The following is a 14,031-nucleotide window of genomic DNA, read 5'->3' on the forward strand; positions in this document are numbered from 1 at the left end:
GAGAGGAGAATGGAGGAGAAGGGATTGCGGTGTGGCCATCCCCCGGGGAGTGATTTTTTGCTTTCTGTCTCTCTCTCTGTCTTTCTGGTGAGTGCACGCACCCTATAGCAAAAATCTCTCTAAAGAAAATAAAAAACCTATTAAAGCAGGTTTTAAAAAAAACTTGCAAGAATTAAAAAAGAATGAAACTTCCAAGTAGGAAAATACGTAGGGATTCAACTGTACCCATGGCCCTGATTCACTGACTCATTCTGTAATCACAGCCCAGAAGCTAGCATGGGTTATTTAATGGCTCTATAAATGTTCATGAGAACCTAAGACTTGCACGTTTACACCACAGAGGAGGGTGGCGAGTCAATGCCCTGAAAAGTGCCCAATTCTAGGGAGATATTTCTGCCCCAGGAGGCACTTGCTTAAGCAAGTTCATATGTTCCACACGTTCAGTTTGCCATCGTCCCACAACCCCAGCTCTTCCTGTATTTAGCTTTGATGCTTTAGACACAGGCAACTTCAACCGAAATTAAAGCTACCGAATTCAGAGCACATACAATTATACATGTAACATCCTACTAGAGAATCTATATTTTTCTTCTTTTTTTTTTCAAGAGATTTTTGCTATGTAGTGCATGTGCTCACCAGAGAGAGAGACAGAGAGACAGAAAGTGAGAAATCACCCCCTCCGGGGGGATGGCCATGCAGCAATCCTTTCTCCATTCTTCTCTTGGGATTTTGGGCACACACACACACACACATACACGTGCCCATCGTGAGTTTCAAGCCACCAGGTCTGGGACTTGAACTGCTGTTGATGACATGGGAGTCCAGTGTCTTAACCACTGCACCAGCTGCTTAGAAAATTATCTTTTTGGGGTGGTGGGTGGCATGGTGGTTAAGGGTACTGGGTTCCCACATGGCTGACTGCAGTTCGAGTCCTAGACCTGGGCGGCTTGCTTTTTACTTTTCCTTTTTCTCTCTGTCTGTCTCTCTCTGGTCAAATGAATAATACTACTAATAAATAGAATTAAATAAATATTTGAAAAATAATAATAAGCCATAATAAATAAAATGAAATAACATATTTTTTTGGGGGGAGAGGTTTTTGCTATAGGGCGCGTGCACTTGCCAGAAATGAAATAAAATATTTTTAAAAAGGAAATGATCTTTCTAATTTCCCACGATTTAGCATCACCGCCCACATGACTAAACTGAAGAGCGGAGGGTTTGTTATGCAATTAGCCCGGGGCCGCACAGCTCCCTCCAGACCCAGTCCTCAGGCTTGGCCCAGGCCCGAAGCACAGGCTCTTTCTCTCACCGAGTTCCTCCTGCCCTGGGCCGTGGCCAATCCCGCTGTCTGGCACGGCGCCTGCCACGAGCCCACAACACTCTCCAAGCTGCCAAAGGCACTTTCTATCACGCCAGGCCCTGCTCATGGACGCCTTACCCTTGCGGCTCTGCCTGCCGCATGCTTCGCCTGTTCGCAGCCCAGGGGCGTTTTCTGTCCCACTCACTCAACTAGTGCCTTCGCCTGGGTCCTGTCCCTGAACCTGTGCTAGGTTCTGGGGAATCCGACAAACGGGCTCTTAGGGAGCTGCCAGTTCAAAGCTGAGCCCTCCCGGCTGGTCTCAGCACAGCAGTCGTCGCCAGGTTGGCACCATCTCCAGCTGGGTGCTGTCTGCGGGCGAGCAACGCTCACGCTCAGCTCACGCTCACGGAGGAAGGGAAATGGGGGGCTGAGGGAGAGGAAGGGGAGGAGCAGCTGCGTGGGAGCAGAGGCAGGAAGGACACTCACGACACCCCTGTCCCCGCTGCCCTGAGAGGTCCTTGGCTCGCCTTCACTTGCCAAGACTGTGCGCGGGGCCACTCGACGCCACTTGCCGTGGGTGCCCCACGCCACACTCTCATTCCGCCCACCCTGCACCAGGACCCCAACTCTCCTCCTCTTCCTCCTTCTTGAAGAACCAGCTGAGAAAGCCTCAAAAACTGTCTGAAAATCGAGCCCTCCGAAAAAGAGAATGTGGGCAGAGGCTGCCTTTCTTTCTGGCTCGTGCCAGACTCTTCTCGACTCCGTCACCCCTCGCTCTTGGCTGGAGGGGCACGCGAGGATCCTGAGGGCACAGCGCCTGCTCACGTGTGGCCCATGGTTCTACAGCAGGACCATCGTCGTGGCCATGAAGACGTCATCGGCTAATACGTAAGTCGTGCAAGAGGCTAAGACGGCCGTGTCCTTGCTCTTCGAAATTACAGCTCAATGTGGCTGACAGTGACGAAAGGTACACTCAGGAGAGAGCAGGCAGGGCACAGGAGCGCAGGGAGCGGAGGGACAGAGGAGGGTGCCGTAGTCAGCCAGGGCGAGGCCAGGGCACTTCACCCCGCAGTAAGAAATCGCTTCCTGCAAGGCTAACAGCAGCCCAGACGCTTCCACAACGCTCCCGCAGCAAGAGCATCTCTCAGTGCTGAAGGCTGCGGGCGCAACTCAGAGCGACAACCTGCCAGGTGGGAGGGACACGCCACGCGTGGGGCAGCCGTGGAGCATCCTTTAGCATTTCATACAACGGCCCCGGGTTTTCAGTGCCAACTGATGAAGACAACTTAACGCCAGAAAGTCACACGACATCTGAGCCACATCTGCCAGAGATTACAGTTGGTTGTATGGCTGCTGAGGTCACCTGTAGGAGTCCTTCTTACACAGAACCCAACGGCACATCCAAGTCACTCTGCCTTCCGGAAGAAAGCACATACCTCTGATCTGTGACACACTGATTCCTAACAGGCCAGACTGACCTGATGGAATATTAACAGAAAGAGTCCTTGGGGCAGCAGGTGGCATAGTGGTTATGTCTCTGGACTCCCACATGGTTAACCGTGGTTCGAGTCTCAGACCCAGTGGCTTAAAACTCATGTCAGGTGCATGTGTGTGTGTGACCAAAATTCCAGGAGTATAATGGAGAAGGGATTGCGATGTGGCCATCCCTCCCCTGAGGGTGATTTCTTGCTTCTGTCTCTCTGATGAGCACATATGCTCTCTAGGAAAAAAATCGAGAAAAGAGAGAGAGAGAGAGAGAGAGAGAGAGAGAGAGAAAGAGTCCTTGAAATAAATTGATAAATGCTTTATCATGAGATTTTTCTTTCTTTTTAATTTAAGGAATTCTTCATTTCATTTTATTTATCATTATTATTATTTTAAAATTTCCTATAGGGTGTGTACCCTCACTAGGGAGAGACAGAGAAAGAGAAAGTGAGAAAGCAACGCACCAGGTTTGGGACTCACACTGTGATCAGTCCCGTGGAAGTCCAGCCCCTCAACCCCCATGCCACCTGCTGGCCCCCTATCATGAACTTTTTCAGCAACTACATTGGTTCTGGGGCCAAGGGAATCAGGCCACTTCAGGAACTCAAATATTTTCTAAGTGTAAACGACTGCTCAATAGATGTGGAGGTTTAGATGAACAAACATCTTTTAAAAGTAGTTGATTTTGGTGCTCTTTCTCAGATATTTCCTCCAGTGTCACACTGAATGATTTCAGTCGACAAAGCCTCAAAATCACACAGGAATACGTGAGCTACAGCAGGTGTGCTGTGAACTACGAACTGGTTTTTTCTTTTTCTTTTTTTTGGAGAGGTTTTCACTATAGGGCGCGTGCGCTTGCCAGACAGACAGAGAGAGACAGAGAGATAGAAAGCGAGAAATCACCCCCCAGGGGGGATGGTCACGCCGCAATCCCTTCTCCTCCATTCTCCTCTCGGGATCCTAGGCACGCATGCACATGCGCCCGGCGTGAGTTTTAAGTCACCGGGTCCAGGACGCGAATTGCGGTCGACTACGTGGGAGTTCAGCGACATAGCCATTACGCTAACTGCTGGTTCCCAACTACGAACTGGTTTTTAAAGAGAAGAGGAAGGAAGGGAAGGGAGAAGAGAAGGACAGTGGATTTGTGTGGGTGTTCTCTGCACTAGGCTTCCTAATCCTGTCCAAATCAAAGGTATACGTGGGTAATGTGGCCAGTGAGGCTCAATGGCGGCAGCAGTAAATGCCTCTGGAAGAAACCCACAGGTTCTCTGGGGATGGTGGACTATTCTGTGGAGTTCTAAAACCCTGACATTATACGGCCACTTTTTATGTATATGCTATTATGTACATTTTTATAGGAAGAGTCTTTGTAACTTTTAGAAAATTTCACAAAGGTGCCCAAGGCCCAAATAAGTTTAAGAAGCCTTGCATGAGAAAACAATCGAGATACAAGTGGCCTTGTGGTGACACATTCTTTATTTAACATTCAGCGGCCTCTGGGAGAGAGCGAGAGACTCCTTGGTCATCAGCTGGGCTCTTCCATATCCTAAAGCAATGGCTTGCCCTGTAGAGATCTATTACTGCAGATACTTACAACATTCACGACTTTTCTTTTCTTTCTTTCTTTGCCTCTTACAAGTAAATTGAAATGTATAGTGGTGAGATCACCTTAAGATGTGAAGTTACATGTATTTGTGTATTTGGTACTATCGACAGAAAGTATATCATGGACCAATTTCTTTTATATATATATATATATGATCAGATATTTAATTAGGTTCTTGGCAAAAAAAATCTAGAACACCAATTTGTGAGGATAAACTCCATTTGTAAGGGCAAACACGGATCACAGGTAGCCCTGGAGCTGAGGAACAGCTTTGATTTTTGGTAAAATTTGCGAATCCACAGCTTTCTGATCAATCTTGCGCTGCTCTGAAATCTCGTATTTCTCCTTCTCTGTGTCGAAGATCTCACCTTCCTGGTGTCTGGGCTTCTGCAGTTTCTTTTTCTTGAAGTAAGCATCGGTAAGGTGCTTTGGGATTTTTACTTTGCTAATATCAATTTTCGTGGAGGTGGCAATGACAAATTTCTGGTGTGTTCTATGCAGTGGAACTCGATTGAGAACTAGTGGTCCAGTTACAAGGACCAATTTCTAATCTAGATACCTTTTTCTCCTCTAGATATGGTGAAAACCTATAGTTTATTTATTTATTTATTTTTGAGAGTTTTTTTTTTTTTTTTTTTTGCTACAGGGTGTGTGCGCTCGCCAGACAGACAGAGACAGAAAACAAGAAATCACTCCCCAGGGGAGATGGCCATGCCACAATCCCTTCTCCTCCATTCTCCTCTCAGGATCTTGGGCAGGCACGCACATGTGCCCGATGTGAGTTTTAAGCCACCAGGTCTGAGATGCGAACCGCGATCAACTACATGGGAGTCCAGTGACAAATCCATTACGCTAACTGCTGGTCCCTCAAGCCTACAGTTTGAGTCACTACCTCGCTCTGCAGAAAGCTGTCATTCTCTTAAAGCTGCAAAGTTAGGCAAATGCCAACACTTCAAATAAGGCTCCAGGAATCTGTGAATTGTCAGGTAGAATCCAACAGAATAATGGTTAGAGATCAGTAAAAATTAGTAAGGTGAAAACAAATGGGGTGTAGGGGCCAGAGGGTGACGCAGCGGTGGACCCATGGGGGAAGGTCGTGGGTTCACATCCTGGGCCTCCCCACACACAGTGGGCATGGGCATACCTGTGATGTGGGCGGGGGGAGGTGAGCGCAGCACGAGTGCCCTGCTGGGCTACTTGTCTCTCTCTCTCTCTGACTCTGGCTCTCTTTTTTTCTCTCTCCCATGAAATAACTAAATAAACTAACTTTAAGCAAATCAGTGAGTGACTTCTGCTGTTTCACTGTAGTTTTACTCCCCAAAAGGAATAGCAGAAGTAAATCAAACGACAATTACATGGCTCCTTGGAATTTCCCTCTTGACAGCTGTCTCTCAGTCATCTTCAGATGTAGCACAGGGAAGTGGCTTCCCACACTGCAGGCCAGCACAGTGCCATGGGCCCCCACATGCCGGCATGATGACGTGGCCTCCTGCTGGCCAGCACAGGGCCGTGGCCTCCTGCTCATTACTCATCTAGGATTTTCACAGTGGTGATAACTGCCTGTCTTACAATGGTGTATTAGAAGATCACACAATTACTCTTTCAGGAGAGTTTGCCTCAAAGTGGGGTCTGCTGCTGAAGTAGAGATGTCAGGCCTCCTTTCTTGTCTTCCACTGAGTGATACAGATAGAAATCTCATAGCTAGGAATTCGTAAGGAAATGTTCAGATATAAGGATTGCAAACAGTACACAAGAGATAAAAATTAGAACTGGAGACAAGCAGATTGTATAATGGTTACATTGTTGGACTCCTACATGGCTCACTGTGGTTCAAGTCCCAGACCCAGCAGCTTAACTCATGCCGGGTATGTGCGCATGTGTGCCCAAAACCCTGAGATGAGAATGGAGGAGAAGGAATTGTAGCATGGCCATCTCTCTGGGGGGTAATTTCTCTCTCTCTTGTCTCTCCGGTGAACACTTGCACCCTATAGCAAAAATCTATTAAAAAAAAAAGAGAGAACTGAAAAGACATTGAAATAAAAGTGGCCCGTGATGCCTTAACTATAGTGTGATATGTTTTGAATTTAGGATTTTTACTCTTCTTTAGACTAAAGAAAGGAGAATACTAAGATTTTAAACTTCACCACTTAAAATTCACCCCTTAGCAGTGGTATATTTGAACTCTGTGAACATGTAAACCCTTTATGATGACCATAATCCATGTTTGACTTAGCGGGTTAGCACATAGTCCGTGGGCTCCATTTCCACACAGATCACCTCACACCTTCCCAACATAAAGCCACGTGCTACTAGAGAAGCAACTGAGAGCCTCTGCTTGGGCATCAGACAGACCTGGGCCGGAATCCCAACCTGACCACTGTAGGCCTTGCAAACTGGGTAAGTTACTCAAGCATCCCGAGCTTCAGTTTCCTTGTCTGGTAAGTGCAGATCACACCTGTCTCACAGCCATTGCCCTGAGGTGAGCACTGAGTGAACTGGTACAGATGTTTGTGAAGAACTCAGAGCCCAGCTGGACCCAGGACACGCTCAGCAGGTCTTAGCTGGTACTAAGGGCTCCTGCCATCTGAGATTACCACACATCAGGTGCAAAACAGCCCGCAGTGATAAGAATGCTCCGTCTAGGCAAAGTGCTTGTTAACTTCTGCCTGAGTTTGTACCGTTCATTGAATGAGGGCATCCCAGGGTGGTGGGAAGCTCTGCTCCACATCAAACATTGTCACACACGCTCTCTTTCTTCCCCCCCAAGGATGTGGATTTTGTTTGAACTCTCTACCCAACCCCTTTAAAAAACCCCAGCTTCATGATACAGAGACAAGAATATTGTTACTCTAACTTATGAAACCACTAACACATATCCCTTGAAACACGTAACTCCTTTTACTTACCTTTTCAATTTTTTCGTCCAGCATTCTGAAGAATTCTTGTTGGCTTTCGGAGATGTGCATGCTGAAACACAAAGAATAGTTAAGTGCAGATCTCAATGCTTTTTATGCCTGGCTTCCTGAGGCAGAGACTGCCGAGTCCCTAAGATCTGGCGCGGACATTGATTTACGGCAGACTTTTCCACTGAAGTACTCTGAAGTTACATTAAGGGTAAATGTCATTACAGTGAAGAACTGTCCTTACAGTAACCCTGCAATGTGTTCCCTAATCGTCTATCCCAGCCTAGGACTTAAGGAATACAATTTCCTTTCAATGTACAGATATTATTTATTGTAATGTTATGGAGAGGTGAGTGCCATTTTTTTCTTTAGATACACATTTGTAATTAAAAAAAAAAACATCATGGATAAGCAGCAGTTGGCCTATTTCAACCCTGTGTGTAACATAAATAGAAATGCATCCTTGTTATTACACTGGAATGCAACTTCGCAAAGGTTATCAGCATCTCACTATTCACCAGACTGAATAGGTGTGAGCTGGCGGCAAATGCTCTGAGAACGCACAGGTGGTGTGACGTTGCCCCCGAACTCTTTCTGCTTGGTGACCACAAATGCTCCTCTTTGGAGCTGAAATTCCACTGCAATGAGGGAGCGAGTCAGGCAGCATGTCTGTCTAGCACTTGCCCTGTGTGTTTGCTTGTCCTATGCCATTAAAAAAAAATCCCTTTTATTATTTACTTTTAAAGGTTTATTTATTTATTTCTTCCAGCAGACAGACAGACAGACAGAAAGGGACAGAGGGAGACGGGCATTCTTGCAAACAGGTTCTTTACACTGTGATCCACCCCAGTGTCTGCTAACCTGGATCATAGGCACACACGCACCCTGCGTGTAGAGAGGTACCAGGACATGATCTCAGGACCTGCCCCGCGTGGGTCCTGTTGTACACTGCTGTGCCACCAGCTGGCCCATCCTAGTTGACAACCTGCTTAGTGAGATGTTGACATGGTTGGTATAAACAGAACACAGAGAGTAAGAAGAACAGAGAAGGACACAGACGGGAAAGACATGGGGGTGTGATCTTAATGACAGTCGTTCTACCTAGAAAATAGTGGAGGGTGTTCTGAGGAGGCTAAGGATGCGGGGAAGACAGTTTCTTTCAGTTACTGTGAGTGACCCTTTGTTGTGTCTACTGAGGAGTGAAGAGTGGGCTCTGGAATAGTTTCTTGCTTTTGAGCCCAAACGTGGAGAAAGGCCCAACCCATGTATCCCTTGGCATGACACCTCAAGGATTAGGGGCCACAAGGAGTGGCACAAGTGACCCATCCGTCAGGCCTCCTGTAACAGACAGAGGGGGTTTCTTCCCTCTGTATAAAACCAAGATTTAAAATCCATGAGCACACAGGCTGCCCACTTTCTTCGCTCCTTTTCAATGTAGGGCCAAAAGTCCTAGCCAACACAATCAGACAAGACAACAAAACAAAAGGCTTTCAGATAGGAAAAGAAGCTAAACAGTCTCTTTTTGCAGGTGACAGGATTATAAACACAGAAAATACAAAGGAATCCATGAAGAAAAAAAAAAAGCCTAGAAGTGATAAATGAATTCAGTAAAGTAGCAGGATACAAAGTCAATATAAAAAATTGATAGTATTTTTATCAATAGTGAATATACGAAGACAGAATTGAAGAAAGCCGTCCCATTCACCGTAGCTATAAAACAAGTAAAATCCCTAGGAATAAACCTAACTGAAGAGGTGAAAGACCTGTACAAGGAAGACTATAAAAACTGAAAAAAAAGAAATTACGATACAAAAAAAGGGAAGGACATCCTGTGTTCTTAGATTGGAAGAATCAATATAATCAAAATGTCAATTCTACCCAAATTCATTTACAAATTCAATTTGATTCCAAATCAATTGCTTGTGACATTCTACACAGAAACAAAAATAAAATAATAAAATTTTCAGGAATCATTAAAGACTATATCACCAAGGCAATATTGTGCAAAAACAAAAAAACTGGAGATATTTCACTACCTGACTTCAAAATATTTTACAAAGCAATGATAATCAAAACAGCAAGGTACTAGCATAAAAATAGACATGTAGACCAATGGAACAGATTAGAGATTTCAGAAATAAACTCCAAATAATACAGTCAATTGATCTTTGACAAAGGATACAAGACAATGCAGTGGAGAAAAGAAGTCTTTTCAGCAAATGGTGCTGGAAGAACCGGATATCCATCTGCAGGAAAATGAAACTGGACCAACCCTTATCTCTCACTATTAACAAGAATGAACTCGAAATGGATCAAAGATTTAAATATGAAGCCTCAAACTATGAAACTACTAGTAGAAAATGTAGGGGAAGCTTTTGAAAACATTGGAGTAGGCACAGATTTCTCAAATAAGACCCCTAAAGCACAGACAATAATCTCTAAAATAGACAAATGGGGATTACATTAAGCTAAAAACTTTCCTCACAGCAAAGGAAACGATAATTAGAGTGAAAATAAAATCCTAGGAAAGGGAGAAAATATTTGCAAATTATTCTTTAGACAAGGGATTGATATTCAGAATATATAGGAAACTTAAACAGCTTGCCCGTACAAAAATAAATAAGCCAATTAAAAAATGGTCAAACAAATTGAATAAACAACTTTACAAAAAAGACCAATATGCCCAAATGCATATGAAAACCTGTTCCAAGTCTTGTCATAAGAGAAATGGAAATTAAACTCCAATGAAATACCATTTAACCCCAGTTAGAATGGCTAGAATTAGGGACCAGTAGATGGCGAAATGGTTATATTGTTGGACTCCCACACAGTCAGCTGTAGTTTGAGTCCCAGATCCAGTAACTTAAAACTCATGCTGGGCATGCCCCAAATCTCAAGAGAATAGAAGAGAAGGGGCTATCACATGGTCATTCCCACTTGGGGGGTGATTTCTTGCTTTCTCTTTCTTTGGTGAGCACACGTGCCCTATAACAAAAATGTCTCTAAAATAAAGAAAAAAAGAATGGCTAGGGTTGGAAAAAAAATGACAAGTGTTGTTTAGGCTTCGGTGAAAGGGAACCCTCTTACATTGTTGGTGGGAATGTAAATTAGTACAACCTCTGTGGAAAACAATATGGAGGTTCCTTAAAAACCTACAAATAGAACTACCATATGACCCATAATCCCACTCTTTGGTATTTACCCAAAAGCTAGGGAAATGCTCAATTCAAAAGACACTTTTGCATCCATGTTTACTGCAGCATTGTTCACAATTGCTAAAACATGGAACCAACCTAAGTGTCAAAAAACTGATGACTGGGTTGAAAAACTATGGCATATACATGAAATATTACTCAACTATAAGAAATAATGAGATCCTTGACTCAAAGTGGATGAATATAGAAGACTTAATGTTGAACAAAGCGAGAAAGACTTTGAAAGACACACATTGTATATCCCCACTGAATTTGTACTGAGTGTCTGCACTTTCTGGCAGAGGTTGAGTGATCTGACAATGTGATGGTAGATAGGAAGGGTATGGACGCTAGAGGCTATAAGCAGGGAGAGTGGTTGGTAGAGAGTAGATGGCAGAGTGGGTGTGAGGTAAAAAAGAGGGAAATATTTGACAGGTGGAAAAATGTGAAATTCTCTATGGAAGAAAAATATATTGTATATGTCACAATGGGGGACTTTATGGAAAATGTAAAATTAATCTGAATTTGTTTTAAAAGGAGAGGAAAAAATACCCATGAGCACAAAAACACCAGTTCTAATATGAAAAGAAAACTGTGCAAATACCTGATAACATTAATCAACTTTTAATTTACAAAGTGCTTCACAAACTTCAGTAATTTTTCCATCCTTGCTAAGATCATTCAGATAAAGTACATGTTCCATTTGGGGAATGGACTCTCCCTTACTGTAGGTTTGAAAGACCGATCAGAGCCAGGAATGATGAGAATATATTCCAGAATCTTCGGCAGACAGGCCATTTTGCTGAGTTTTCCAGGTCCTTATGATTTTATTTGTTTAAAAACCATTAAATAAATAAATAAATTGGAGCTCCTTTGGATACACATCTTTCTAAGTTGCTTAGTTTCTTAGTGCCTGCCCTAACACAAACTACCTAACTTTGGCTGAATGACGGGGGCCATTCTCCCTGAGTTCATGTCCCATCTCTCAGAGCTCTATGAGACATAGAGTTGGCTCTTGTGGCATAATGAACTTGAGCTCCGGTACTTTTGCTCTTTGCCTGCTCTGAGCTTTTCCATCTGTTCCGGTCAGAGTGCCTTCAGTCCCCCTGCAGCGTCCTTCTCACCTGCTGCTCCCCGTCCACACCTGGAAACAGGAGGGCCATGTCTGGTACAGCTGTGTCTAAAGTTAGTGCTCACAGGCTCTAAGTGAGCCCTTGGGGCTTTCCTGGGAGTGCAGAGCAAGAATATCCTGTCACTTAGTGTGGCTTCTCCGGTACCTGGCAGGGGCGTCCTTCCCGTTCTTGGTCAAGCTCTCAACAGATGAGGTTGCTGGACAGCTCTAGGTCCCAGACGGGCAGGGCTTTCAGAAACACACACATGCACACTCATCTTAATATATAGAGAACCATATGTACACATCTTCATACTTTGCTTAGGACATTTCAAAAGACCTCCTAAAAATGGTAATTTTAGGATTTGGTGTTTCCCGTGGAAAGTTTCCGGTTGGAATTTTTATGTAGCATACGGTGCCTTGCACATCACAGAAGGGCAATGAAGACCGAGTAATGAAGCACAGAGGGCTCTCTCTTTAAATTGGTGTGATTCAGACCCTTCACAGAGCCAGCACAGGCCGTTAGGCTTGGAGCCTCAGACTTCATCCAAAAGACCAGTGGGCTGGTCTCAGGTCCCTTCTAGAGCTAACGGTCTATGATTGTTACTAATTTCTGTTAACTCTTTGATTGGTATTAGAACATGAAAACAACAACGTTTGGCTGGGACCCATACCTACGCACGTTAGCGGGACATGTAGGGAGTTCTTCAAGAGAAGCAGCTCTGTAATGTGTCTCCCATGTTTGTGATAGCCAGTGCACGGATCTGGGGCTGGACAGTGGCTTAGTGGTAAAATGCAATGCTCTGCGAGGCGATCCACAGGGGAAGGTTCTGGATTTGTGTCCGGAGACCTCCCTGAACAGGCTGGGTATGTATGTGTGCCTGTGATCCAGGACTGTCTGAGGATGGGGTAGACTGTGGCACGAGGACCTGTTGGGGGTGCTTGTTTCTCTGTCTCTCTCTCTCTCACATACACACAGAAGAAATAAATAGATGAACTTTAGGGAAAAAAGAAAACAATATAGTAAGCACCCATGAAACCAAAATGAAAAACAGAAGTCAGGGTTTACCAACTACCTCCAGTCCCTCTAGGTCAGCTCCCATCCAGGTGTGGGTCAACCTAGGGGAACTGTCCTACCCTCACTAGCCTTTCATATAGTGTCACTGTGTCTCTTGCTATGCCTACAAAAGCTAATTATTTATTTCTGCTCCTTTTAACTTCATATGAAGTCATCACTCCTGACCCTTCAAGGCTTACTCAGTCCTACTTTTATTTATTTATTTTAGATTTTTTTTTTTTTTGTCATAGGGTGTGTGTCCTCACCAGAGAGACAGACAGAGAGAGGGGGGAAGCAAGAAACCAGCCCCTGGGAGAATGGTCACACCACAATCCTGTTTCCTCTATTCTCTTGGGATCTGGGGCACACGTGTGCATGCACTTGGTTTGTTTTTCAAGCTGCAAGATCCGGAGCTTGAACTGTAGAATTGGCCATGTGAGATCTAGTGCCTTAACCTCCATGCCACTTGCTTGCCTTTAGTGCTGTGATCCTTCTGCTTTGGCCTCCCAAGTAGTCAGGGCCACAGTTGCAATGCCACCATGTCTGGCTCCTTCAGATAGGGTCTTGCTATGGTGCTCGCATGGCTACAAACTTACGGTCCTCTTGTCCTACCCACAAGGAACTGGGATGCAGGTACACACCCCACTGTGCATGTCTTTTAGCGGGGCTAGGAATCTAACCTGGACCTCTCACGTGATCTCAGTTTGCCGAGCAGCAGTGTCCGGTGTACACTGCCATGGCTGGGCGCAGAAAGATTTCTTCATTGAGTTACAGGCACCCAATGTTCTGTCACAGCTGAAGACCACCAGGCCCACCCCAGGGCCCACATACACACAGGTGCATGCGCCTGTAGAAAACAAAAGCTTTTCTTCATCAGTTTAATGTAAACAAATGAGTCAATTTAAGGAACTTCTCTGAAAGGGTCACTCAGCACACGCCAGTCTGAGAAGTGTGCTGTCTCAGGTGTCAAAGTTAAAACAAGCCGTGTCTGTAAGAGAAACACTCTCCTCTATCCAATCTCTCCTTGGAACTGAGAGATAAGGGAAGTGCGTAAAAAATAGCATATTTCAGACAGCTTGGATAAAAAGGTGATTTGGCTGTGCTACTGGGTATCTGTTTTTCCCCAAAGGCAGAAAAAGTGGATCAAAGTGATTAGCAATGAAGTGGACTAGGAGGCTGTGGTTACAGCAAAACCTGTGCCTAAGGGTGAACAAATCGTTGCAGCACACTAACATCGTACATGATGAGTGGACTGGGAAACATTCGGTTTTCTTTCAAGGTAAAAATTAAATCGCTGAGCTCTTTCATCACGCCTCAGTGTCCTCACAGCCACACCACAGTGGCCCTGGCTCCAGCAATGCACAGACTCTGA

The 14,031-nt window shown here is 44.8% G+C and overlaps 1 protein-coding gene across 1 annotated transcript in view; it reads right to left on the reverse strand.

Moving 5' to 3' along the window:
* Window positions 1-14,031, reverse strand: part of CUNH1orf21 (chromosome unknown C1orf21 homolog) — a 209,743-nt gene that overhangs the window by 22,617 nt on the left and 173,095 nt on the right. Inside the window, exon 4 of the mRNA XM_006143868.3 lies at window positions 7,301-7,361. Coding sequence (XP_006143930.1) covers window positions 7,301-7,361 — 61 coding nt within the window. The remainder of the gene's footprint in view (window positions 1-7,300; window positions 7,362-14,031) is intronic.

Source organism: Tupaia chinensis, unplaced genomic scaffold (genome assembly GCF_000334495.1).
Source record: "Tupaia chinensis unplaced genomic scaffold, TupChi_1.0 Scaffold000112_1, whole genome shotgun sequence".
NCBI classification, from domain to species: Eukaryota; Metazoa; Chordata; class Mammalia; order Scandentia; family Tupaiidae; genus Tupaia; species Tupaia belangeri.